Source organism: Engystomops pustulosus, chromosome 1 (genome assembly GCF_040894005.1).
Source record: "Engystomops pustulosus chromosome 1, aEngPut4.maternal, whole genome shotgun sequence".
Lineage (NCBI taxonomy): Eukaryota > Metazoa > Chordata > Amphibia > Anura > Leptodactylidae > Engystomops > Engystomops pustulosus.
Window position 1 is genome coordinate 268,128,989 of NC_092411.1, and position 26,799 is coordinate 268,155,787.

The window sequence follows — 26,799 nt, forward strand, 5'->3', positions numbered from 1 at the left end:
CCGCGTGACGTCAGGGCGAAGGTGGGCGTGTCTTTGGAGGAGCTGTTCTCCGTCACTCCCGGAGCGGGCTGCATACACAGGCGGGAGCTGTACCGGGGAGGCCGGGGCTGAGCTTCCCTCCTCCTCCGCCACCGCTCTCACTCTCTCTACCGACATTCAGTGTCGCCCATATCTGGCAGGTAAGTGTCCGCTGTCGGTAGACGTCGCCAGTTCCCTCTTCTCTCAGGGCCCTGTCCAACATGGCTCCCGGTACCGGCTCGTCTCGTTACCTTGTACTGTAGGGGACGTGAGATACGTGTGTCTGTGGCGGGTGACCTTGTGCAGCCGCCTCCGGTACCTGATAAACCTGTGTCCTTCACTATCGGCAGATCTGGTCGTACTACATTGTGATCGGTCGCCGCTCTTAAAGGGGAACTTAGTGTCGTTTCCAATGCGTGAGACAATGGCTCCTGACGGAAGTGGGGTCTCCCAGCACATTGTACAATGTCCACTTTACCTTTTATTAGGCCTAATAATATTTTTATTGTTACTGTTTGTCTGGTCTTAAATCTTTTGGCTGTGATTGGTCGCCTTTTTATGAGGATATTATTCACTGGGACCCTACGGGGAGCGCAAGATGGGGTAAATTGGGTATTTTGTCTGCATTGATGTGGATGAGGGGTGATACCGAATGTAACCCAGGGACGGGATTGTTTCTGGAATAAGAGACCACATTTCTACAATCTGGTAATTTGCCCCTTTGCATAGACCTTAGAGACTTATCTGCAGGCCTGTGTGTGTGGTATTACCCCCATAACGGGGCCTGCTGCGTGTTTAGGTAAGAAATTAGTTGCATTCCTTGTGTAGTAAACTAGCTGGTTGCTATTGGTTACGTCCTCGCTGGTTCTGTCCCTTCCTTCAATATTATTAAAATTTTGTATTACCTGGGTTATGTCATAACCTGGAATCTGTGTGTTACTTCAGGGGTTCCCAGTGTTATGTATATGAGGGTAAATCACTCTGCTTGCTGTTAGTGAATGAAAACCTCTATTAAATAGCGTCTTAGCCTAAATCGTTGCAATGTTCTTTTCTTTTTATGTGTTGCGGCGGCGCAGAGGCTTATGTGCTGGGACGTATAGGTATATGATGCTCAGTTTTATGGGGTGCTGTGTTCAGCCTTCTAGATGCAATGTATATGGAGATCTAGAGCCCATTGTCCATGGGAGATTTCCTTCTTGCACCACATTTCTTGGACCAAATTCTCTCGTGGTCAATGGGCTTAAGTCTGAGTTGCAATAGTAGGGGTGGTTTATAGCTTGAAAACCGGAAGAATTTCCATTGTTTAAGAATATATAACGGCCGCTAGATTTTAGACTGCTTTGCGTATGTGAGAATGTTTCCATTCACTGGCAGCAAGCACAAATATGTATACATAATATGTGACACTGTGTAACCTTCATGATGCGCTGATACAATGAATGGGCAGGTGTTGTGAAATCGGTGGAGGTGCAGGTTGGGGGCGCTCTCGGCCTCCTCCTCCACCACTGTAGTATTGGGGTTGGTAGATGTACGTGACGTGCGGAGTCGCTCATGTGTGATGCTGGCTCATCCTCCTATTATTATACACAGACAGTATTGAGTCATTCTCCATCACCGCTGCACCTGCCCCTTGAAGGGTTAATAAAGGACAAATAGCTGCCCCCACCTTGGTGGGAACACATTGTTTGTCCCTGGTTAGGATTAGGGGGGGGGGTGCTGTATGTGAACATTCACTGATGTTGTCACCATCCCCCATAAGGACAAGGGGCTGATGCAATCTGACAGTGTGAACTGGATCTTCATCTCATCATGGGAGTCTCTCCTCCCCCTCCTCCTCCATGTCATCTGTGAGCTGCATCACCCCACCTCCTCCTGCAGGGTCATCACCACCCACCCCCGCCCGCCCGTCCCTGGTGTACAGGAGGAGGGGCCGCATTGCCATCAGACATTTTGTGTATGTGTTTTTTTTCCCTGGCATGCTGAGTTCACGTGAGGTGAGCTGCCGGGGAAGGAGGTACCGAAGAGGGGCTGATAATAGCCCACTTATAACACTGCAGCTGCGCCTCTCCTCCCCTCACGGATCTATAGTGCACAGATGTAGCAGAGCCCGGGCTGTTTGAGGCTGCGCTATAATGCAGACTGTGCTACGACCAGCTCTGCTACATCCGTGGACGCGTCACATGATCTTGTACTGCAAGTCGCTCTCGGGAAGCCGGCCTCCTAAGATGATGGCTGTGATATGGAACGGATGAGGCTTCCCAGGACGTTTCCACTGCTCCCCATCCTGGGGTTGACTCTGCCTTGTTGTGATAGTTTTTTTTTGGGTGAGGTCTGTGACTACGCCCTGAGACACTGGATGAGGGAATCTGGCTGCCCATCCTGTCTGATCACCCCCACCCTCATACACCTGCACCCTGGCCTTGGCCAAGCATTCATGTGATTTACTGAACCAACGTTTACCCACGTTTAGGAGACCACCAAGCTCATCCAAAGGTTCTCACCCAGGCTGTGTGACAGTGTATGTGCAGGTGACGTTACTCCATCCTTCACACTGATCGGACATGCACACTCTGTCAAATTGAGGGTGCACGTGAGTGGAGTAACATTAAGATGCTGGTAGTTAGGGGAGCCATCATTGTTTGATCTCTATTCTAGTATTAAAGCTTTCGTAATACAGCTGCTGCAAATAAGCCGTCATCCCCGAGGGAAGCAATCTCATCTCCAGTGCCAGCTATTGGAGGTATGCTAGTACACGGCAGCTGCTGTATACCATTGTAGTGTTCGGTTGCTACGTTACACCTCCCGTAAATGGTGGTGACATGCAGCGCCCCCTAGTAGATGAACGGTGTATTGCAGCAGGTGACCTTTGTTACTGAACCTTCATGCTTCATCTGTCAGTAAGGACAGAAGACGTCTGCCTCTTTCTAGAGAAAAGTATAAATGGATTGATAGATAAAAATAGTTCTCATTTAACACGTTAGTTGCCGTTGGTGGTTGTCAGCCGGGTCGCGGGGATATCGCGACATTAGCACCTGTCTGTTTTTCAGTCTCACAAGTTATTAATTAGATTATTCATTGATTTGTGCTACAGCCCAGATTAGAGGTCACAGAGCCGGCCCGATGCGGCTCTATAGAAGTCACTTGGTACTGGGATCGATAAGACGTGGTCATTGTTTGCACATCATGGAACATATATATATCTATATGATATGTGCTGGTTAGCTGATTGCAGCCGAGCGCAGATCTGGCGGTGACCCACATACAGGTTACTTGTGCTATTTTTACACCTATAATTACGTATAAGCTTTCTTTAGCTCGGCCCGTACCCTTGTACAATATCAGTTCCTCAGCTTATAGGAAGGAATGACAAAGCAACAAGTGCAGGACATTGCCGGCTAGAACGTGACCTTCTTTCACACACACTGAATCTTGATATCCGCTGTGTATTGTGCGATTTTCTGTGTCAATGTCCATCATGAAAAGTCACAGCAGGATAAATGAAGTAAGGTTCATGATTCATATGATTTTCTTGGCAACTTGTGACTGTGGGTTATCCCAGGAGCTTCAGTTTCCTGTTGGTGTTCAACCAGGCCATAAAGTTTAAATGGGTTGTACCATGTTTGTATGTTATCTCCCATCCAAAGCAAAAGTGATAATCTGATCAGTGAGGGTACGGCTGATGGGACACCCACCTACCATGAGAATGGGGGTCCCATTCTCTAATTGATGGAGGGGCAGGTCAAGCATGTGTACTCCTGCTTAATTCAATAGTGTGGGAGTCAGAGGTCGCACTAACATTTTTCCAGAAGGGTAAAAATACTCCTCTCACCATTTTTGAGGAGTATTTTTACCCGAGGAGGAGTATGAAAATTTCGGTAGCACACTGCGCACACAGCACACACTACACTCACACACTGCGCAGCACACACTGCGCAGCACACACTGCGCAGCACACACTGCGCAGCACACACTACACTCACACGCCGGAGGCGTTTAAAAGACGGCGGCGCGCGGGCGCCGCCATCTTTTTTACGATCGCCGCGCCCCCGAACGTCATCGGGGGGCGGCGATCGGTTACCATGGTAGCCTCGGGTCTTCTTTTGACACGAGGCTACATGGCTTATGCAGGTTCGTTACAATGAGCCAGTGGCTCATTGTAACGTATGACCTGCAAAAATGCCATATATTGCAATACTGTAGTATTGCAGTATATGGTAAGAGCGATCTGACCATCTAGGGTTAATGTACCCTAGATGGTCTAAAAAATAGTGAAAAAAAAAGTTTAAAAAATAAAAAACATTAATAAAATATTAAAAGTTCAAATCACCCCCCTTTCCCTAGAACGGATATAAAACATAATAAACAGTAAAAATCACAAACATATTAGGTATCGCCGCGTCCCAAAATGCCCGATCTATCAAAATATAAAAACGGTTACGGGCGGCGGTGACCTCCGAGGCGGGAAATGGCGCCCAAATGTCCGAAATGCGACTTTTGCACCTTTTTACATAACATAAAAAATGAAATAAAAAAATGATCAAAATGTCGCACAGACCTCAAAATGGTAGCAATGAAACCGTCGCCTCATTTCGCAAAAAACGACCCCCCCACACACCTCCGTGTGCCAAAGTATAAAAAAGTTATTAGCGTCAGAAGATGGCAAAAAATTTTTTTTCTTTTTTGTACACATTCGTTTAATTTTTGAAAATGTATTAAAACACAATAAAACCTATATAAATTTGGTATCACCGCGATCGCACCGAACCAAAGAATAAAGTAGGTGTGTTATTTGGAGCGAAGAGTGAAAGTCGTAAAAACTGAGCCCACAAGAACGTGACGCACGTGCGGGTTTTTTTCAATTTTTCCACATTTGGAATTTTTTTTCAGCTTCGCAGTACACGGCATGTTAAAATAAATAACATTACGGGAAAGTAAAATTTGTTACGCACAAAATAAGCCCTCACACAGCTCTGTACATGTAAAAATGAAAAAGTTATGGATTTTTGAAGTTGGAGAGCGAGAAATGAGCCGAAAAACCCTGCGGCCTTAAGGGGTTAAATTGATCTCATGTACCATAAACATCAGGGCCAATACAGGGAGCTTTTCTGCCCAAATATAAGGTCCTCCATTTACCTGACAGAGGACAAATATAAACGTTTGCCTGCACCTGGTAATCCACCTGTCTTACACTGCATGTGCAGTGTGAATGTCTCATGTCTGTACTGTTCTATGTAACTACTGTGTATGCAATAACTTAATCCTTGCAAAAGTGCACAACCACTATAGGTGAAACGCCACAGTCTTCACTGTGGCTGTGAAATAGGCAATGTACATATTTTAATTACACACTCACAAAATTCTGAAACCGCTCACCGGGACCCAGGAACCACACTGCTTAGTCCTGACTCCCACAGCTCCCGCCGTCTCCAAGCTCCGCCCACAGCAAGTGCACAGTCAGGAGGGGCTTGAGTAATATACAAGGTTGAGGGGCAGGCGTGCAGCCAATAACAAAGCCCCATACACGCTGCTTAATATCAGCAGTGTGAAAGGAGCTTGGTTATTGGCCTTGTGCGCAGAGCGGTGCGCGGCGATTCTCATTATGATCGCGAATCGCGATCCTGCAAATGAGCGCGTCGACCCGCGCGCTACACATGATAATCGCCATGCGTACTTTTACGCATGGCGATTATTTTGGGGGGTAATCGTGCCTCATCACGCGTCATAGACGCGTGGTGAGGCGTTAATGCGACCTCTGGTGGGAGTGTTAGAAATTGCCAAGCACAGCGCTCGGGTATCTCCGTTAATCCATTCACTTTCTGAGAGCGCTACTGCTCAGCAACTTCCAACATTGCCGTTATATTGAATGGAGCAGTAGGATGCATTCTGGACCTGCTGTTGCACCCATCAGTGAGAATGGGGTCCTGGCAGTCGGACCCTCACTGATCAAATTGTTATCTCCTATCCGGTACACATGGTACAACTCCTTTTAATCTTCACCCTAACTTGCACAGGATGCACCAGATTTCAATTTTCCTTCATCCCGCCTCCCACTCTGTTCCATCCACTTTCTAGAAAGGCGGAAGTAAGGTAAAAAACATAACACATTTTTGTAATTGTGAGATGCACCAAAACATTTGCCACTTTTTTTTCATGCCTTGAACACTGAGGAGAAATGGGGGGGCTTGACATGCTTTTACTATTTATCTTGCGGTTCGGCGATTATGTCCATTGCCTTGAAATAGTACACATGGTATATAATTTATATTACCGTATTTTTCGGATTATAAGACGCACAAAAAATCCTTTTATTTTCTCAAAAATCAAAGGTGCGCCTAATAGTCCAGTGTGCCTTATATATGAACCGTACTTACAGACAACAGCTGCCTTGAACTGTGTACAGGTCTGCCACCTGCTGCTCATTCATCCCTATAATCAGGTGCGCCTTATAGTCCAGTGCGCCTTATATATGAACCTAGACGGTTTAGCAGGCATTTATTGATGGTGCGCCTTTATAGTCTGAAAAATACTGTATGTAGCAGGAAGTGACTATTTTCTTTTTCTAATTGGCTGTGCATTTCCTTTGTGTTTTCCAGGTTCTGCCATAGAGGTAATCTTCCTGTCAATGTGAAAAGAGAGCACATCTTCATGTGTATCCCGCTAGTAAGATGTATGTCTTCAGTCATGCCTGAGGAATAAGAAGTCTCTCGAAGACTTAAACATCAGCAATGATAAATGATCTTCGTGGAATTCAAGCGTTTCCCCAGATTCCTGGAATGAAGATCCCTTCCACCTTCTAAAGCAACATCCTACCAAAAAAATGCTTCATATTCTAGGGATGCCAACGACCTAGATTCATGCGCCCGATCTGTACAGCTGTGGATGGTTTACCATCAGAAGGCACCCTAAGCTCGTTTCCTGGCCCCGTTTCTGTCTTTGAAATGTCGATGCTCCGCGCTCTAGACCCAGTCCAGACCTGGCTGGGTCAAGAGCTGGAGAAATGTGGTATTGATGCCATGATCTACACAAGATACGTCTTAAGTCTCCTGCTGCACGACAGCTACGACTACGACCTTCAAGAACAGGTATGTCATTGAATATTACTTTGTCTTTCAATTGTCCTGCATGTGCCCTCCGGCTCCTTGGAATGTCCATGTCTGTCTGTCACTCAGTCTGTCAGTCTTATCGTGGCTGATGCAGGTACCAGTCAGTATGTTTTACCAGTGTTCAGTTTAGACTTCTATTCATAGTGTAGTCAGGGAGACCACCTGCATCGGTTTCATGGACCCAGCACGATGCAGAGGATAGGCTCCATCGATCAAAGTGATGTATGATAAATGTAATCCCTTCTTCCCCACTATACAGCAGCACCGATTGTTATCCTAAAGATGAAGTGGGACTCCATGTATCGTACATCACTATGATGCTTGGAGTCCCATCCTCAACACTTGGTAAGTGAGATCTGGCCTGTGATCCACGGACTACCACCCGTTGTTAGCTGTTGACTTGGGGTAGGGCCCCTTGGCTATTATTGCCTGTACATTTCTGCAATGCAGTAGGATGTAACATATGAGCTTTGCCGGACATCACTTCTAATAACTCCACGGCATCTTCTCTAATTTGTGCAGAAGTTTCTGCTTCATGCGAATAGGGCATGGAATCGCCACAAAATGCGTAACAAATCTGCTATGTGAACATAGACCTAAAATGGAACATGATTTGCCGGTTATATAATCTGTTTGGTGCTGGTCCGGCTTTCAACACCTCCACTGATCCGCTGGTTCAAGGGGCCTTGAGCAATCGCTGCACCCTTTTATTGTTTACCTGGTTCTGTCTCCCTGCACAGTTAATACTGTGTCAGTCTATTTTTATCTGTAACTGCAGTGCTTCGCTCACTGCTACTGTATAGGGTGCAGATAGACGGATCCTTGCAGGCTGCAGAGCTTGCCCAGCTAGGATAGGCCATTGATATTAGATCAGAATGGGTCCTCCCTCGTGTAACTGGGCTAATTAGGATAAAACCAGCACCTCTGCTATTGGTAGATGGCTGGAATCTTTCATAGTGAAAAACCGCATTGTATGGATGTCCAGTAGTACAATCTATGCTTTGTATAGAGGGTCTATTGCATGTAATATGCTTTAAGGAGAGTCTTACGTTTGGCTTTTCTCTGTATTTTTGTAGGAAAATGACATCTTTGCGGGCTGGGAAAAGGGAGCTTGCAAGAAGTGGGGGAAAGGCAAGAAGAAGAGTTCAGATCTCTCTCTGGAAGAAATGAAGAAACAGGCTGCAGTTCAGTGTCTGCTTTCAGCTTCTGATGAAGTAAGTGATTTTGGTCTTGTACTTCTCCATACACCCTGCTCACTTCCTCGTCTGCTGGTAATTACACAATTATCGCCATTATGTGTCTACGTGAGGTACCCCAAACATTGTGAATTATAGATGATATTCCTGGAAGGCTTCCTGTGTGATGGAAGTGGCAATATAGCATTGTTGTGGGAAATGTAAGAGCGTCTTCAGCCCCAGAACACCAGTCCTTCCTGTCCTTCTCCCAAATGGACTTTACTGCATTTACCAACAAATAAGAGGCTTGTGTGTTCCCTCCATCCCTGTGATGTCAGGCCCCAAAATGCTGATATATTTAATAGGTCTCTCCATGGCTTCTGTGTCTAATACCAGCAGCCATACTACAGACATAAGAAATGCCTCCATCAGGATGTGACACAGCAATATTACTGCATGTTGTAGTTTGCAACGTGAAGAGATTAATAGAAAGCTAAACAGCGACTGATGGGGTTCTGGCTAACTGAACAAGGGACCTCAATTTTTAGTCTCCAACAAGTCAAAAGAGCACAAGATGTGTTTCCATCCTGCAATCCTTATTATTCTATGGTGCTTCTGGCATGGGGTGCTGGACTTTTATTAGGAAATCCCTTTTAGTTTTCTCGTCCATCCTATTGAGTGTAAAGCCTGAAACCCATGAGTGAGTCTTTACAAGAGGGGGCTAATTGGCCCTAAGGCACCATAACCAAGGAATTCATATTAGTTTTAATGTACGGTGAACAAAAATTGTGACTTTAAAACACAGGGTTGCATCAATGCCACGTGTATAGGTATCCCAGCCTAGGTATCGTATGTATCACATATGTATTATTGGGGCAGGCTTCAGTAGTGGGTGTGGATTTTGTGTATCAGGTGAGACTTTTTTTGTGGTGTGTGTGTGTATATATATATTTCAGCTATACAGGTAAGTAGGTCCAGGAGGGTGCAGTCCGCACCTCCTGGTCAGATCAATAGGGTTTATCCACCATATTGCCCATGTGGATTGTTAGAAAGATATAATAATAATAATATTGTTTTACACTGACATGGTGTACCCTGCTATTTAAAACTTGCTACTCAAGCCCCCAACATGTTTCGCCAAATACACGGCTTCATCGGGGGTAACGGGCTTGGCTTACCCCTGATGAAGCCGTGTATTCGGCGAAACATGTTGGGGGCTTGAGTAGCAAGTTTTAAATAGCAGGGTACACTATGTTAGTGTAAAACAATATTATTATTATTATTATTATTATTATATCTTTCTAACAATCCACATGGGCAATATGGTGGATAAACCCTATTGATCTGACCAGGAGGTGCGGACTGCACCCTCCTGGACCTACTTACCTGTATAGTTGAAATATATATATACACACACCACAAAAAGTCTCACCTGATACACAAAATCCACACCCGCTACTGAAGCCTGCCCCAATAATACATATGTGATACATACGATACCTAGGCTGGGATACCTATACACGTGGCATTGATGCAACCCTGTGTTTTTAAGTCACAATTTTTGTTCATTGTATATTAAACTAATATGAATAAAGGTTAAGTTTAAAACTAGCCTACCAAGTAGAAATTTCCCATCCCCTTTTTTTTGGTTCCATGAGTGAGTCTGAAGCAATTCACCAAAAACTTACACCGTGTCCAGCCCAACATTTGGAGACGGGAACTGAACAGGCAAGCACACAATGCGATTAAGGCCTCTTTCACACAGTAATGTAAGGCCATAGCACAGGTGAGCATAGAGCTGCACCGAGAGGCACGGCGAACGCTGCTCGCTCCTCCCCTCTCTGTTGGGTGGAGTACCGCACGGCCATATGTATAAGGAAAGATATAGCCGGCTCTATCCTCTTCCCGTGCACGGTACAATATGCTGTGCAGTACATGCATTTAAATTGAAGGATATATAGAAATGCATGCAGCTGTATGGAGTAGCATACAGTGGATAATAAAAACTTGGTGTGAAAGAGACTTATCAGACTTGCTCTTGGGTTTTAGGTAGCAGTGGCTACAGATTGTTACATGTACCCCTATTTTTGTAATCTGTGTCGGTCCTAGTGTTAAAATCCTCATCAAATTGATCTTAGCTTTGGCATTAGTATATAGGTACTCGCTTTAATACTTACAAGGTTAGTGATCCCTTTCCTTATGGAATGGGCTTGTAATAATGGGCTCCATAGTGCCAATTCAGTAAAAAGATAGCTGGAGCCTTAAAAAGTTAGTGAAGTACACCAGAAATTAAAGGACTTGTTTAGCTTCGGCAATTATTGTAAAAAAAAAAAAAAAATTCCAATAAACTTTTTCTCTGCTTGCTGTCACTGTATGGCAGATTTTTTTTTTAACCACTTGTATTACATTGAAGCTTCCTAATGAATGACGGCAAGCAGAGATTAAGAAAACCAAGTTTTCGTCCGAACTGTATATACAGAAACAAATGTATGGTACAAATAGTTTTTTGCTATGTTTTTAAGTTTTTAATGTGCAGCTTTATACAAATATATATATATATATAATATGTGTGTGTGTATGCATGCCTCTAGATTTTGGTGACAGGCTGTCCGTGCCCTTTCCTGAACAAACAAGTGAAAGTGAAACAAAATGGTTGAATAGTTGCCCATAAGGGAAAGGGTAGAACTTGTATTACTGGAGAATAATCACCTGTGTGATAAGGGGCGCTCTGTTTGTGTTTGTTTGCTGTTTTTCCTGCCCAGTTACACGCTGCTAACGTTATCTGGCTGCTGCTTTTTTTTTTTTTTTTTTTTTTTTTTTTACTTTGGAAGATTGTCCTCGCATTTTTAAAGTGGTTTATTTTTAGAGCAAACCTTTAGTCAAACAAGCCGTCATATGATTCAGCCCGTGGGCTGTGTGCAGTAATACACATGTCCTGCCCTTAGGCTCCTCTGACTGCTCTTCCCAGAATGGAGCCGCACGAGCCGCGGACACATCGATCTACAGCACAAAAGTGCTCAATGTCTATGGCGTTGTGTTTCTGGTTGGTTAGATGTAATGGTGACCATGGCTGCAAGCTGCGGCATCCATTGTACTAGTATCGATCCTACCTGCAATATTATAGACGGTTGTTGTGTCGTCTACGATTGGCGGCGGTGCGGTCTTTATTTGTGTATTTAGTACTTTGAGATTTGATTATTGAATTAAAAATTGATACAAGTGACTGTTAGTCAAGAATCTGTTTTTCATGAGTCAAAATCGCACCATAATGCGACATCTTACGTCTCACAAAGGCTAAAAGAAGGTGGTCTGGTCATCAGGCACCATGACTGGCATCTTTCGGCCCTGGCGATCCCCAAGTCTGAACAAGGGTCCGATTCGGCTTCTTGCTTCAGTTGACCAAATATACAACAACGCCTGGAGGGCGCTTAAAGGCAAGAAAGCCTGGGGAGGATACAGTCATGGTTTTCCCTTCTCACACAAATGTTCTCAATATAATGTATAGGTTGGACCTTATGGAAGGATGTCTTTTTCTAACCAGCTATGGGACGAAAGGTGCATCTGGGACTACCTGATGTTCCTCTCTGGGATTCCTGGCTAAACACACAGATCACAGCTCTGTCCTAATATAGCTAATAAGCAAGAAAAATAATCCCCACCTTCCATAGGTATACGGCCCTTCTGAGCTCATGACTGAAGCATTGCTTTAAAGGGTTTGGGCAGAGGTAGAAGTATGTGGCTGCTTTCGGACAAAAAACGTCACCACCCCCTGACACTGGCTTGTGTCGGTATTGCAGCTGTATAGAGATCATTGGGGCTTAGTTGCAGTACCGTGCACTTCCTGTGGTGAGGAGGGGAGCTGTTTTGGAAGAAATAAGCCATGTTCTTTAATCTCTAAAGTTTCTGCATACAGGTTGTAGATGAAGGTGGTCATGGTGTATAGGAGTGGGCTTCTGCTTGTTTTCCTTGTACCTAAAGTGTAAATGTAAGTGGTAAGATAATAGCGTTGGGTGAATCACCCTGTGCCCGGGCTCACGTGGCCGGGCAGCTGACTCGCACACAACAGCTGCCTAATCCTTCACTCTGACAGCCCACATTCCAGGAAAAGCAATCCCATACACAGAGCCGGAGTGTCCCTCACAGCAGCGCCCTGTGCCCCTCTGCTAATCTGCCCTCCATCAGTTGATAATTGCTAGAAAGAATAAATGCATTCATTCTGCTTTCTGGATGAAATGTGCAGTATGCCTACACTGCCTCCGATCGTGGACCTACATATTGCAGCGCAGGAGTTTGCAGTGCGGTCAATGAATCTGTTGTTCAAAGCCTTCATAGGGTTGTTATAATTGTAAGCATTGACATAGGTGACAGTACAGTAATTTAAAGGGATAAGTAGCCCCCTGAGAGTATGAAATGTCCTCTCTGGGATTCTCTTATGTGAAATATCATCAGATCATGAATATTCTGCTCCAAAGTCTTCTTAAAATGAGCAGAGAGGAGTCACGTTTGAGGCTGCAGGGGGAGAGTTAATTCAGACTCCCCTACCCTCAGCCCTATAGCACCTAGAAAAATGCTGCTTGTGTCATAGTAAAGATAAGAATCTCATCTTTCAGATCCCATCAGGCTTATGGTTCTGTGAGCTACAGAACTGGAAATGGAAGCAGTTCTTTAATATGTTTCTAGGGGTCGTCTGAAGTGACATTCCTGCTGTAGCCTCTAAACTTGACTCATCTCGTGCAAATGAGCAGAGAAGTCATTTTGGAGGGGATTTTCTTTTTATAGGTGAACAGGGGGGCACTTAGAAAAGGACATTTCATACTGGTAGTCTAATGGGGTAAGATCTGGTGGCATTTGCATTTACACTGGTGTGAACAGAGCCTAGACCTCTGTATACTTGTGTTCCACAATGATGCATGTAGTACAGGGTGGAGGTTGCGATGAAGGCCTCCTCTGTTTACACTGCTGGGGGGATTGTAACATAAACCTTGTTTCTATTTGTGTCTAGTGACTTGTGTTATGGTGGCTACACTTAAGCTATAAAGAACTGTGAGCAATATACTGCTAGGAGCTGCAGGGTTATCCCCCGTATGTATCTCTTGTACATGTAACGGTATACTGAATGTCTGGGACAGGCGGGGTGGTGAGATCCCAGATCCGTGTTTCTGTGGCTTTCCCTATATTTATAGAGCACACTTCAGTTTCCTGACAAGTCCCGGATACTGGCTGGAGATATGTGGAACAAGCTGTACCATCAGATTTTCCACAACTTCCCTCTCATTGGTCGCGCTCCGTGTTTGGGAGTAGAGGGCCTGCCTCCGTCGCCCCCGCTTTATTTCAGGTGAAATGTCGTGACCCGATGAAATAATCACTTTTGTGATTGGGTCGAGCCCGGCACTTTGTATGCGGCAGGATGGTCCAGTGATCTCCTGGGGGCTGGTGCTCGGCACTGGGAGCTTCCTCCCTCCCCCCTCCCCTGACATTGCCGGCTATGCTCAGCACAACAGCATGCAGAATGTCAGCTGGTGCAAGACCTGCCTGATCCAGGAACAAATTGTTTGCTTCCGAAACTACAATCCTTGAGCCATGGTAAGGTGATGGATGAGGGGGACCCAGGGTTACAGCCGAGTGCAGGAGCTCTGTTCGATGTGGTGCTTTTGCATGGAGTGAGTCTGCTTAGTCATTCAGTAAAGGTTCAATAGTCGGGATCCGTCCACTGTCTGGATGTGAGTCAGCAGCCGTGTACAATGTGCCTGTATTCCTAGTCATGGGAGTAGGTAGTGTCCACGTACTGGAGTCCTGTATGAAGGTGTATGAGGACTATCCACCGCAGACCCATAACATTAGAGACCAAGTTTATAGCCGAGTCCTATAGAGATGCTGGGTCATAAATAATGGGACTCGTCCTAATGCGGAGGCCAGAAGACAGCAGCTGTCGCGAGTCGCTATATGTTATACGGTGTCTGATACCTGGAAAACAAGGAAACTCTGCAGATGATACCGGGGGCTGAGGAAACACACGGGAGAGAGGTTCTGCTCTGTGTGTATATTGTCCTGGCTGTGGGGGATCTGATGCACCAGTGAATATAAGATTGAAGTGTTTGCAGATTGCCTTGCTCACAACAAGGGAGGTAAACATTCATGGTCATCGATATCCGAGCAGTGTGTCCAAATGTCAGCGAACACCCAAATGCAGGGTCAGGAGGAGTAGCTATCTTGCCATTACTTACTTGGATGATGGCTTTTTGATTTGTAGGGCCACGCTTCCCTCTCAATGCTGGGGTTTGGGACTATAACCATGGACACATGCATTTGCCCGTCACTTTCTATACTCCTTTCACACGTCTGACTTGTACTACTAGAAATACATAATATGTTGTATACAATATATATATTGTTCTGCCTCCTCGCCTATATGGAAGCTAATGGACACCAAGCTGTTTGCCCTCATGAGCGCCTTCATGCGAATTTGCTTTGTATTTGGACAAATTATCCATAAGGACCCATTCACGCAGCCGTTGTGGGGACATGTATCCGGCTGCAAATTTTGTGTGGGTGCCACTGTAGGCTCGCCTAATGGTGTGAACCGGGAAACTGCTCCTACCACCATCTTTATGGGAGCGGCGCCGGTCTGGTGCAAGTTTCAGTTATTACCTGGGTAGGGAAAGTGTCCATAAAAAGTAAGTGATTTCTCCGGTTCTCCTCTCCGGCCCATGTTGCTGGCGATGAAGTCACCAACCAATCCTTAAGCCGATAACTGGCCGCACACGTTGGTGTCACTCTAATTGTTTGAGGTCTTCCTGTATGGCCTGACCGGAGAGTATATGACTATCCCTACAACACAGAACACTGTCCTCGTAACAGGGACTTCTCAGGTGGTGATTTTGACTTTTTCTTCCCCTCGAGTGAATGGGATAGATGCACAACCCCTGTCCTCTAAACCGATGCAAAACTCCTTTAGAAAACGCAGTGGCTTTTTGACTCTTTTGGCATTGATAGTACTATGGGTGGAGGTTGTCAGTGATTTGTTCTAACGGCCATCAATCTTTTTTGTTTTCCAGAGCTCTGGAATTGAAACTTTAGTGGAAGAGCTCTGCTCCAAACTGAAAGATCTCCAGAGCAGCCAAGGTGACCAGCTGCCCACAAGGAAAGGTAAGCTATGTTTTCTTTTACCTATAGCCATTCCTACAATGCACAGCAGAAGAAAACTTTATAGTTTTCTTAATCCAATGTAGAGAGATTCCAGCAGTTCCAATAAATAAATATTTTGAACATCACAGGATGCATTTAATTGTGAATATGTTCCCTATACAATGCTGATTACTAATTCTGCTTTGCATGATATTTTGCAGCAGGATATGCAAACGTGTCCCCAAAATTTTATTTATTTTTTCTTTTAATGCTCCCTTGATTTGTTAGGAGCTGCAAAAATCTAAAATGAACTTTAAATTTCTACAAAGATGAAGGGAATGGAAATGCACCGCCCCCCAAACAAATATCTTGAAGCAGTAAACGTTAGGGGTGACTGTTACTTTGAAAGAAAACTGCTGCAGCACTTGCTGGATTTGAGGCTGTCCACTCAGCACTTTTATTTCTCCTTCAATTGGACTTTGACCCATGGTGGCAACGTTTTCTGTTTGTATCTGACCACTACCTGGCTTTGTGCACTCTGTGATCAGGATAGAATGTATCACATCAAAAGATGTACCCAAGCCTGATAGACTAAACAAGGGGTCATATAAAGGATTAATAGTGTAAGAGTTTAGTAACCATGAAAGAATGATAAAGATAATGAATAATGATGTTGACTTACCGTCTAACCTTCTTGACCGTTTTGTTTAAAACTTTTCACAGAAGAAAAAAGTAACAAAGTTGATGGATCACTGTCACCAGAAGCTGCTTCATCTCCAGCCAGAAAGGATCAGGCAGAAATGTAAGTACTCCTTCCATGCCAACTAGAAAGTGTGTGACAAACTTTCAAAGCATCCAAAAACTCATTCAGTAGGGGGTGCCCCATTGTGGGACAACTGGAATTTTTTCTTTACCCTGCTCCAATCCAAAGTTATTCTTTAGCCCCTTGGTGCAGTTAGTATTGGTAAAAAATATGCTACTAAGGCTCCTTACTGTCATGTGAGTGCCCCTCATCTGTCTGCTGTACCTCCAGGACCACCCATGTGATGGATAAGAAAAGTTACAGCCCTGTAAAATAGGAGATGCAACATGTACTAAAACAGACAGAGCTTGAAGAGGTTTTGTTGTACCTTAAGCTTTACCTCTTTATATAAATCAAAAGTAATAACTTGTTATAGAAGAGCCCTTCTTTCTCCACTCCTACTATAGAAAGTAAGATACTGTCTCCAAAATCTCTGCCCTATTTCTCACTTTGTCTCAAATCAGTTTTTTTATTATGTACCGATGTGCTGTATATATCTGCCGGTACTATGTTATATCTGTTTTGTTTTCTGTCTTTTAGGTACTATGAAGCTTTTCCACCACTTTCAGAAAAGCCAATCTGCCTGCAAGAAATAATGACCGTTTGGAACAAGTCAAAAATCTGCTCTTATTCTAGCTCCTCCTCATCTTCCACTGCCCCACAAACAAGCCCCGAAACTCCATCACCAAAGAATTGCCACAGCGAAAGCGAAGCAGTAACGACCACCAAGAACAACGCAGCTTCTAACACTGTACAGGGAAAGAACCAACAGAGGAAAGGCAAGAACGAGAAAGAGAACAAGTTTAGTAACGGCGCAGCTGACGAGAAATCAAATAAGAGCGTGAGGCACAAGTCAAGCGGAAAGATCCGCCCTCGGTCCTGGTCATCTGGCTCTAGCGAAGCAGGATCAAGTTCAAGTGGAATCCGGGGGGAAACGAAAACCAGATTTATAAAAGTAAGGCATAAAATTAGGGAGGTCCGGAACAAAAAGGGGAAAACTGGTCCAAAGGTTCCATCAAAACACAGTGAAAGAAAAACCGTGATGGCAGCCGGCGGCGCTGGAGCCGTGAAGCCACTCTGCAAGAGGGTGAAACGTCAAGTCAAAGAATACGCATATAAAGAGATGGGTAATGAAGGAGATGACGTCTTTAAGGAGAGAAGAAAGCAAACAGAGTTCAGAGAGGAGCCCTTGTGGTATACGGAGCCCATAACCGAATACTTTATCCCTCTGAACAGGAAAAGTAAATTAGAAACGACGTATCGGAAAAACGGCAATCGGTATAACGCATCGGAAGACATAGAAGAGTTGTCGGAGTTTGTGAGAGATCTTCGTCTAAATAACCACAATATCCACGAAACATACCTCGCCGCGGGTACCTTCATCGAGGGGCACTTTGTGGAAATGCCTGCAGTCGTAACCCAGACAAGCGATCACACAGGGACCTCAAACTGTTCTCTCCTGGAGGACAATTATCTGGATGATGTTCATCCTGTAGAACTCACGCACTTCTATGAAGTGGAAATTGATCAATCCATGTTGGATCCAGGTGCCTCAGAGAAAACGAAAGGGGAAAGCCGAATCTTGAATATGATCCGGCAAAAGAGCAACCTAACAAGCGATATCGAGGCTGAATCTTGCAAAGTGTTAGGCGACAAGGAGTTGCAAGGGGAGAGTGCAATATGGACAGAATCGACCAGTTCTATTGGTGCTGAAGGTTTTTTCTTGCAAGATCATAGTAAACTAGCTCAGTTTTGGGAGTCCTGTTCACCTTCAAGCTCGGCTGATGCAGACGGGGAGAGTTTGGGAGGGGACTCCCCGAGTACATTCTCCCCTTTTTTCGACAGCACAAAGCTCAATACACACACGCACGCAGGCAATCAAGATTTATTTTTTGACGGAAAGAACTCTTATTTTTCAGTGTTTGAAGTGCAATGCAGTAATTCTGTATTCTCGTTGCCCAGGGAGAGCGGGGTGTTCAGTGAGAAAGCTAAAGCGGAGTCTTCTTCCAGCATGAACGGGTTTGGGAAAACTCAGTCGCGATTACTCATATGGACCAAAAATAGTGCCTTTGACGAAAATGAACAGTGTTCGAATCTTTCGACGAGAACATGCAGTCCATGGTCGCATTCGGACGGAACCCGATCGGATACAGAGGCTCTAACCGGTCACCTAGAAGATTATTCTCAGTTGAACACCGACGATGCTAGTTATATTATTCCCACAGTAACTTTAACTTTCCAAGATGACCTCCCCAGTATGACATCACAAAGTTCATACCTAAAGAACAGGGCTTTAGGAGAGGAGCCTGCGCTAGTGTTAGGCAAGAAATCGAAGTTAGAGTCACTTTGCGGCATTCAGCTAGAACAGGAAAACGAAGAATTATCTGACACTACAGAGGTGGATCACGAAAGCAGCATTCACGGATACAGCTCCGGAGTCCTCAAAGACTTGTGGACAAATGTAGAAGATGATCGTCTGTTTCCTCTGGATGTAAATACATTTAGTTGTCACGATGCAAATGATTTAGAAGAAGCGGATTTTCAAGAGCCCAGTAAGGCCGTTCAAAGATCCGAATACCATCTGTGGGAAAGTCAAAGGAACCCTGCGGAAAAGAGAGGGTTCCTCGCCTGCGAGTCATCGAAGGTCGACGGCGGAGACTATATGACTCCCTCGAAACCATGGGATATGAACCATGCGAAAGAGAATTCATTTATTCTCGGAGGAGTTTACGGGGAGTTTGGAAACTTTAATGGTGAAGATGAGTGGGCCGTGGTGCCACAGAGTCCGGCAAAAGCAAGCCTCCTGGATTGTGCCGCCTCGGATGTTGTTACAATAGCTGGCACTGACGTGTTCATGACGCCAGGGAATAGCACTGCTCCCGGGCACCGCCAGCTATGGAGGCCGTATGTTTCCGAGAAAAATGGAGATAAAGGCTCGAGCAAGGGTTTTTCTTTTATATTGCATGAGAATCTGCTTGGTACATGTGATAATTTTCAGGTGGAGGAGCCGGGCATGGGCTACTCATTCTCTTCTTTTGAGTTAAACAATAGATTCTCTCAAGTTCTACATGTGGAGTGCTCCTTCGAGCCTGGAAATATTGTCAGTAGTCCTAGTTTTAAACCAAAATCTTTGTGCTCGGAGTCAGAGGGCGGTATTGGTCATCCAAGGATTTGTGGTGTGGACAGAACACAGTATAGATCGATCAGAATTTCTCCACGCACTCACTTCCGCCCAATATCCGCTTCCGAGCTATCTCCAGGCGGCGGGAGCGAGTCCGACTTTGAATCTGAAAAAGATGAGGTGGTCGTACCGAATCTTTCCGAAGGTGATGCGTTTGAAGATCCACAGGACGACCTCAAACCTCTGGAAGAAGATGCCGAGAAAGAAAGTCATTTTTATGGAAAGTCTGAGCTGGAATCTGGGAAGTTTCTCCCTAGGCTACAGAAGTCGGGCATGGAGAAAAGTGCACAGACTTCTCTGGATGGTCAAGAAGAAGCGATTGCCGCGTTGCCTCAGGAGAAACCGGATCACTTGGACTTCAGGATTATCGAGTCGTGTGAAAGTGATGTGATGGAGAGCTCCAAGAAAAGCTGCACAACGTTGGAGTTGAAAAGTAAAGCAGCAGTAAAGGAAAATATGGAATACAATCCTACGTCTGAGGAGTTGGGAGAGGTATGTACACTATGCAATACATTAATCTTATTTTCTATACTATAACTACATTTCTGACTGAGCAAATCATAATGTAGTATCTATGCGTTGCCCTATTCAAAGAAAATCCAAAACTATTACCACATTACCTGGTTAGTTCCCATGTTCCAGCCCCAGAAAACGGTATATGTGCCTGATAGGGGCATATGAAAGGGAATCTGTCATCTCTCCATTACAACCTGCAGCTAGTGCTAGGTATAGGCCCTTCCCCTTTTGCAAAGTATGAGCTTTATCAGGATTTTGATTGGATACTTGAAGCAGTCATTCAGAGGGAAAGGGCTTTGGAACATTTCGTTGCAGATCAGGGCTGTGAGTAAAAAATGTAATCCAGGTTTGCAGCTCCTGCATGTTCTCTGGAGCATTCAGCCTGAAGAGCTTTCTGCTCCTGGCACTGAAATGTCCCAACAGCCCCTCCCCTCTGCTCTGAGTGGCAGCTGTAAGTATCCAACCAGAATCCTGACACAGCTCCTACTCATAGCAGAGGGGAGGGGCTGTGAAGGAGCAGAGAACAGAAAGCTCTTCAGGCTGAAAGACCCGCCCAGAGCCCAAGGAATAGCTGCATCACCACTTCACTTTTAAGACTCCTGGTGCTGTGGTCTGCGCCAAACTAAAACTGTTTGTGATGTCAGAAAATATAAGAAACCTTTCGTAATTTATTTCTACTACACGAGATTTAACTTGGGTCTCAAAGTTAATTTACATAAAACTTAATACATTAATTTTTAAAAAATCTTTTTTTGTACAGTATCTTCCTCTGAGCATCCACCTCCAGGGCATCAACGCTGTTAACGAGAAGCAATGCTGGTGGCAGAAGGCCCTGTACTCGCCATTAATCTCTGGATCCTGCTGTAACCGTAAGGAAACTGTTAATACTTGTACTGAGCGTTGTGACTGGTGCGCAATGGTGTACAGACAGATGAATGGCTCTAGTCAGGGCGATGGACCCCGGGGACGCCAGCTGTGCCTGGACAGTACACTATAGCACTTTATCTATCTCATCACTTTCCTCTAGAAGGGTGTGTTCTTATATGGTTGCCTTCAACTCTTCTTTAGATTTTATAAAAAATAACAAAAATTTTTTTTTTTAAATGGCGGAGCCCTGATGTGGCTATGCACATTTGATTAATATATTTTATTTTTTCCTTCGATAATTGTATTAATTTTTTTTTTTTTTTCACAGCTCTGTACACCGATGCGAAAGATGAAGGTTGTGTTGCTCACGCTGGCGGGAAGGACATTCCCTGCGGTGGTTGGCATCCACTTGAGCTTGAGAAAGTAGGTAATGTGTTTTTGTTTTTTTTTCTTTTTTTGTTTTAAACTTTAATTTTTGTAGTTTTATCTTGTGTATTAGACTAATACAGGGACTGTCTGTAAGGTGATAAATCATAAGACTCTTTATTAGCTTCTTCTTATCCCTCATTGGATGCAGGACAGAAAGATGATTTATACAAACGGCTTAAAAGGGTTCTCCATCTATAGCAATTTTAGCTGAACGTTGGGTGCTTTCTGTGTTGGCACACCAACGGATTTGAGAGAGGGATTACGTTATATCCCTGTTGCACTCGAAGTGTAGAGCCAGCTCCTCTATTCATCTCCATGGCGCTGATGACGATGGCCGAGTACGGCGCTTGGCTATCTCAGTCAGTGCCATAGAGAAGAACTGAGCAGCCGTCTTGAGCGCGACTGGCTGCTCCAGTCATCTCAAGCGCAATTGGGGTACAACTAACCCCGATCTTGAAATCCATGAGGGTCCCATCACTGAACCCTACCCCTCCCCCCCCCCCCCCAAAAAAAAAAAAAAAAAAGGTAGGCCGTGTTGTGTGCATAGGTCCTAACTTGCAATGACTGGAGAAGAAGAAATATAGAGGATAAAGGACACAGAAACAGATTTCTTAATGAAGTATATTATAAAGTTTACCATAATCATCTGCTCATATCCATTATAAAAGGTTCATATATTATGCTGATCAGTTTGGAAGCTAGCGAGTTATGGTGGTCCCAAGCGCAGGCTTTGATCCCTGCACTGTACTTCCACCTTCACAGCACTAATGATTTGTAGAATGGTTTGACAGTGCATGTGCAGGACGTGACCGGGGGCACCATGTGCTCCTGCAGTTATATGGTGCAGGATCTCTGAGGCTCAGACAGGGATCGGTACCTGGAATCCTACCACATGTGCTCTGTACTAATCTGTAGACACCTGTGACCTCCTCTGCACATGTGTGCACACTGGCTGTGCATGTTACAGGTTGTCCTGTTAAAGGAAATCTACCATCAAAATCCATCATGATTAACCAGGGACATTACTCATAGATCCAGGCACCATGACTGTGGTAAGCTTATATTTGTTATCCGTGGTCAACTTTTAAAATTATGCTTATGAGCCAGAATGGCTCTGTGGGCGTTATAAGCTCTTCATTTGCTATAGCTTTACAGGCTGTTACGCTGTCTCCCCCCTGCTCTCTCAGCACTCCCACTCCTTCTGCCTGCTGTAATGCTCCTGCACACTGTAACAGCCTGTAAATGTGCAGTACAGAGGCGCTCTGGTAATACCCCCAGAGCCATTCTGGCTCATTAGCATAATTAGAAAAGCTGATTTTAGGAGGAAGGAGGCAGTGGATAACAAATGTAAGAAGATAACCATTATTTGATGCTAGATTTCCTTTAAATGTTGATGCGATAGCGGATAGGTTCTGTGTGAACATGAAGATTACATGTGCTTGCCTGATTTATTCTGTACATTAATCTCTCTCCTTCGTTTTCCTCGTAGACATCTGCATGTAACAAAGCGAAAATGACCATTGGATTCAGTGGCGGCGTGGTAACCTCCAGTTGCTTCAGGAAGATCTACTCGAGCGACAGTTCAAGCTCCGACACGGCTTCCGAGGGAGGACACGAGTGGGCCGACATATGCCGAGAGGAACTCTTCTCCCGCACTCAGCTGTAGTCCTCCAAGGAGCCGGACCCAGCCCTCATCTGTCCGTCTCTTCTAGAGCCTGTAGCTCTGGACCTCTTTTAGTTACCACTTTAGATGTTTGTGTGCTTATTTTTATTTTTTTTTTTCCTTTTTCTTGCAGTTTAGGTAGGGTTTCTCCTTTCTTTTTTTTTTTCTTTATCCTTCCTTTCTGACATGCCTAGTATAGCTAGATGACCTTGTGTTGTCGGATGAAGAATGGATGTGCTTGTGTTTTGTAGAAATTCCTGCATCCAGTTTGCAAACCCTCCTATTAAGTGAGATTTTCTTACCCTCCACTTTTTTCTTTCTTTCTATCCCCTTTTTTTTTTTTTTAGTTTAGAGCTGTAGGTAGGTTTTCCCCCTTTCCCATCCCAACGTTGTAGAAACCTACAGCTACTTCTGCCATTCGGAGACTCCTGGAGTCTTTGGCAATTGATAAAAAAAAAATTAAAAAAAAAAACAAACAAAAAAAAAAAATTCTTGAGATAAAATATGTAACACTGTAATCAGTCAGTGCCTTTCTGAATGCAGGAGAGTAGCATGAATGACTTGCCCAGTCTTCATTTTGAAAAACCATTATATATATTTAACACACACAGACAAAAAAAAAAAAGTGAAATAAGAAAAAAAAAAAAAGGAAAAAATATTATCTGAAGTAGAAGCAATGAGATTGTGCTTAGAGACTTAAAGAATACTGTGTTTTCTATCCTATGATATTTTGCTGCCCGCTAACGGAGGAGAAAATGATTTCATATTCTGGCTAAAGGCGCGAGCCCTCGAGGTATTTCGGGAAGTTCACGTGCATGGGAAAAGTTTTTACCGTTGCGCACTGTATTGACAGACATGCTGCCGGATAAATTTCCCATTGATAAAGAATAGTCTATAGAAGAGATGGCTAAACCAATGGGGAGTCAAAAATTAATGTGGGGGTGGATTTCGTAAACTTTCGATTTGAGCTGCGGATAGCCAAGATGGAAATTGAACCCCACAAAAATAATGCATACTTGCATTGCGCCCAAAGTTTCCGGAATTCAGGACTTCTTTTGTTAGCTTGTTGGACAAGGGGGAGTGTCCAAGAGGAGAAGGTGCGGTTTATCTTTTTGAAGGGTTTGGATTGAGACCGGACATATCGGAAAATCCTTCACGCGCGTCATCCCGCACCGGCAACTGTGATAAACTTGTATATATATTACGGGATCGGTGTATGTCTTCTCCCCAGTGTTATTTTCAGAACCATGTCATACCAGTCATGTAATACTAGGTCTGCAATCGAAGCATGGACTAACCAGTATTATTGAAATCCACGTTTAAAAGGGTTAAAGAGGATCTAAGACAGTCAGCGGTATTTCGATTCCTTTGTCAGAGCCGCTACACACAGAATTTGGGCTGCATGTTTCGGGCAGTTCTGGGCCATTCATCATCGCTTGATGTCAGAACTTTTTTTTTTTGTTTTTGCCAAGTATATACATTCTATATTGGATATGGGCGATACACACAGGTGACACGGACGCTCCTCGGCTTATTCAGAGTGATATTGATGGCAACGATAGGACTTGTTACATTGGAAAATTTTGTAGTGCGAAGTCTCACTGATGATTCGGGATGTTTTAAGTTTGTAATTTGTAAAAATGATGAAGCCGGTAAGATCCAGAATTCATTCTTTAGAGCAAGCCAAACACACGCTAATGGGAGCCACGGGCCGATTCACACAGCGCTTCCTTGGGCTCACGTAATGGGGCGGCGCTTCCTTGGGCTCACGTAACGGGACAGCGCTTCCTTGGGCTCACGTAACGGGGCGGCGCTTCCTTGGGCTCACGTAACGGGGCGGCGCTTCCTTGGGCTCACGTAATGGGTATTACACTTTGTTTGAACGTTTTAAGTTCGCCACATCACAATGGATAAGTTCACAATCCAAGATCATCAATTGTCGTGTTAGATGCTGCAGACTTCCAATGGAAACGCTCTGAGTTTACCAGTTCACCCGAGCAACGCTTCTCCCATGTACTGTGACCTGGCCAGAAATCCTGTGGCTGATGCCATTAGCTTACTTTTTTTTGTTTAGTTTTTGTAGTTCTCGTCGCTGTAGTTTTAGTCTAGTAGTGTAAAAAAAATGTTGTACTTTTTGAAAGGATGTGATGGGCAAGTATGTGCGTGCAGTAGCGAATAGCGTACCTTTTTTTTTTGTTTAGTTTTCACAACATAGGCGTGGCTGATCTAACGAGTGATCCATGTATCATTTTTGTGGAACTCTCCGCACATTGTCAGCGTAATCGTTCGGATTTCTGAAAACGCTTTGTGCTTCAAAACTCTTATTTTTTTTTTCCCCCCCCGTGCAGAACATTTTAAGCACAGTAAGAGCAATATTTTCAAAGACACAAGAAAATAAAACAATTTACCAAAAGTTTAGAATACTGAAAAAAAAAGAGCATGCTTAAAACACCAGAAAATGCAAAAAGTTCAACAATGGCGTAACCATAAAGGCAATACAAGTGGTCACCGGAACGGTATTTTTGAGTTTGTGATAAAGAATGTCCTGACACCTGGAGACATGTGGTTTTTGTAATTTTTTTTTGTTTTGTTTTTTTCTTTTCTTCTACCTTTCATCCCCAAGAAATGGGGACAAAAATCTAAAAAAAATTTAAATAAATATTAATAAAAAATATTAATAAAAATGGAACACAGATCCTTTTTAAGGTCAGGTTTGCAAATCTGGAAACGGAACCTGAACTTCTGTTTTCTTTTCATGGAATTGAATAGAATATATACTGATTATAGCAGTGTTCAACACCATTTATGGGTTGTCCTAAACCAACCCAACCCCTCCCCTTTCCCCCACCTGAGCTCGAAGCATATAGCACAACCCACCTGATCCACTTATAGATGTAAGCTGGATTTCTAGTTTCCTCTGTCCTTCTTTTAGAAGATACGACTTGGGTTGTTTTTTGAGTTTTTTTTGTTTTTTTATTTTGGGACGTGTAATTCCTGGAGCTTCCGGAAAGGGTTATATATTAAAAAATAAAAAAAACCTGCACTGAAATAAAAAAAAAATAGTGACACGAAAGTCGGGTACTGTTGGCAGGTGAAACGATTGAGCACCTGCGGCATCTGAGGGCTCAGCTACATCCTGTAACATTGATGCTCATCACATACCATGTCCTACATTACACCCCCCCTCCAGTCTGCTGCTCTTAGCACGGCGCCTACACAGACTGCGGCGTCGCTTAAGACCAAGGCAATAATCCATAGTTTGTTTACTGACATCCCCCGTCATAGCCAGTCATGCAATAGTTTCTGACCTGGAGTTGTTGTGTACTTTCCTTTTACCCCTCGCCGCCCTTTTCCGCCATCCCCCCCCCCACCTCTTCAGACCTTGTAAAATGTTTCTTTGTTCAAGGTTGGCAAAACGCTGAACGCACCGTGATATGAAGCGCGTTGCATTATCCATCGCACTGAAAATATTCAGTTTCCCGTTTCAGGGCTGAAATTCTGTTTTTACATTTCTTCTATTTTTTTTTTTTTTTTCTGCCTTTATCACTTCACCCCCCCACCCCACCCCCTTTCCTTTTTCTTCCTCAAGTGGTTGTATTGTTCTGATTTTCATGTACACCAAAAGTAACTTTTTGTTTTTCTTGTGAAATTGTTTAACACCCAATAAAGAGACAAAAAGACTTTGTTATCTCTGTGTGTGATTTCATTACAACCGTGTAACATGCTTTATTTTAGTTATATGTAAATTAGCTACTGGGGCGTGTACTAGAGCTAAGCTAAACCCCACCCCAGTAGCCTCTGTAGTTAATTTACATATTACTACAATAAAGTTTTTAACAAGTTAGGTTCCAGGATTATTTAATTACAGATTAGGGCAGAGACAGCAGGAGGAATCTACCATCAGATCTACTTCTGGTTCC

The 26,799-nt window shown here is 44.1% G+C and overlaps 1 protein-coding gene across 3 annotated transcripts; it reads left to right on the forward strand.

Moving 5' to 3' along the window:
• Window positions 1–26,563, forward strand: KIAA0232 (KIAA0232 ortholog). Of its 3 annotated transcripts, none has more exons than XM_072126119.1 (9): window positions 1–179; window positions 6,612–7,100; window positions 8,198–8,335; window positions 15,352–15,442; window positions 16,145–16,223; window positions 16,764–19,896; window positions 20,681–20,789; window positions 21,116–21,210; window positions 22,706–26,563. In XM_072126119.1, exons 2-9 carry the CDS (start codon window positions 6,873–6,875, stop codon window positions 22,880–22,882), a joined length of 4,050 nt encoding a protein of 1,349 aa, XP_071982220.1. In that variant the 5' UTR covers window positions 1–179; window positions 6,612–6,872; the 3' UTR covers window positions 22,883–26,563. The 3 variants fall into 3 exon arrangements, with proteins under 3 accessions (XP_071982220.1, XP_071982221.1, XP_071982222.1); XM_072126120.1 differs by having other exon boundaries at window positions 21,116–21,214; window positions 22,706–22,871; XM_072126121.1 differs by lacking the exons at window positions 1–179; window positions 6,612–7,100; window positions 8,198–8,335 and adding an exon at window positions 13,749–13,879.
• The last annotated feature ends 236 nt before the right edge of the window (window positions 26,564–26,799 follow it).

Coding starts and splice junctions, on each gene's coding strand:
- KIAA0232 (XM_072126119.1), top strand. CDS start 6,873: ATGCGCCCGATCTGTACAGCTGTGGATGGTTTACCATCAGAAGGCACC. Junction 19,897..20,680: donor CGTCTGAGGAGTTGGGAGAG/GTATGTACACTA, acceptor TTTTTTGTACAG/TATCTTCCTCTGAGCATCCA. Junction 21,211..22,705: donor ATCCACTTGAGCTTGAGAAA/GTAGGTAATGTG, acceptor TTTTCCTCGTAG/ACATCTGCATGTAACAAAGC.